At 72.8% G+C, this 735-nt stretch overlaps 1 protein-coding gene across 1 annotated transcript in view; it reads left to right on the top strand.

Annotated features, from left to right (window-relative positions):
* LOC104287085 (myelomonocytic growth factor-like) overlaps nt 1–735 on the top strand; it is a 3,847-nt gene that overhangs the window by 1,964 nt on the left and 1,148 nt on the right. The window contains exon 2 of the mRNA XM_009885785.1: nt 323–508. Coding sequence (XP_009884087.1) covers nt 323–508 — 186 coding nt within the window. The remainder of the gene's footprint in view (nt 1–322; nt 509–735) is intronic.

Here is a 735-nt window from a genome sequence, read left to right on the forward strand (position 1 = left end):
GGGTTCCCCGCGCCCCCCCCCCCCGGTGCCCCCGCGGCTCCCATCGCACCCACTGCTCCCACGGCACCCATAAAACCCGCCCTACCTGTAGCAGCGACAGCACTCGCTGCGCCCACCGCCATTGCACACCCAGAGCCCGCTGCCCCGTGGCACCGGTGGGACACAGGGATCGCCCGGTTGCTCTCCCCCTTTTGGGGGTCTCTGCCCCTTCCCCGGGCTGCGTTGGTGCTGCCATCCCCGGGGAGCATCTGGTTGCTGAGCCCGGCGGTGGGTTGGGGATGGGGGTGTCCCCAGGGTGGGGGCTGAGCCGCTGTCCCCGCAGGCACGCTGGCACTGCTGGGCGCGCTGCTGTGGGCGCCGTGGCGGGCGCTGGACGGAGCGCCGCTGGCCGAGCTCTCGGGGGACCAGGACTTCCAGCTCTTCCTGCACAAGAACCTCGAGTTCACCCGCAAGATCAAGGGGGATGTGGCCGCGCTGCAGCGCGTGGTGGTGAGTGCCGGGTGCCGCGGTGGGGGGTGGACAGCGGCCGTGGGCGCTGCGGGATCGCAGATAAGGTGACCTTCCCCTCCCTGGCCTTATCGGCACCACGAGGCCAGGAGCCAGCGGTGTCCCCTGCGCCTCGACCTCCTGCCGTGCGTCTCAGCGCCGCGGTCTGGGGCCACCCACAGGGGCCGTGACCACGCACAGCCCCGCTGCTGCCTTGGGGACGCGTGGGGACCTCCCCGGGGCACGCGC

This window comes from Charadrius vociferus, unplaced genomic scaffold, assembly GCF_000708025.1.
Source record: "Charadrius vociferus isolate BGI_N301 unplaced genomic scaffold, ASM70802v2 scaffold2430, whole genome shotgun sequence".
NCBI classification, from domain to species: Eukaryota; Metazoa; Chordata; class Aves; order Charadriiformes; family Charadriidae; genus Charadrius; species Charadrius vociferus.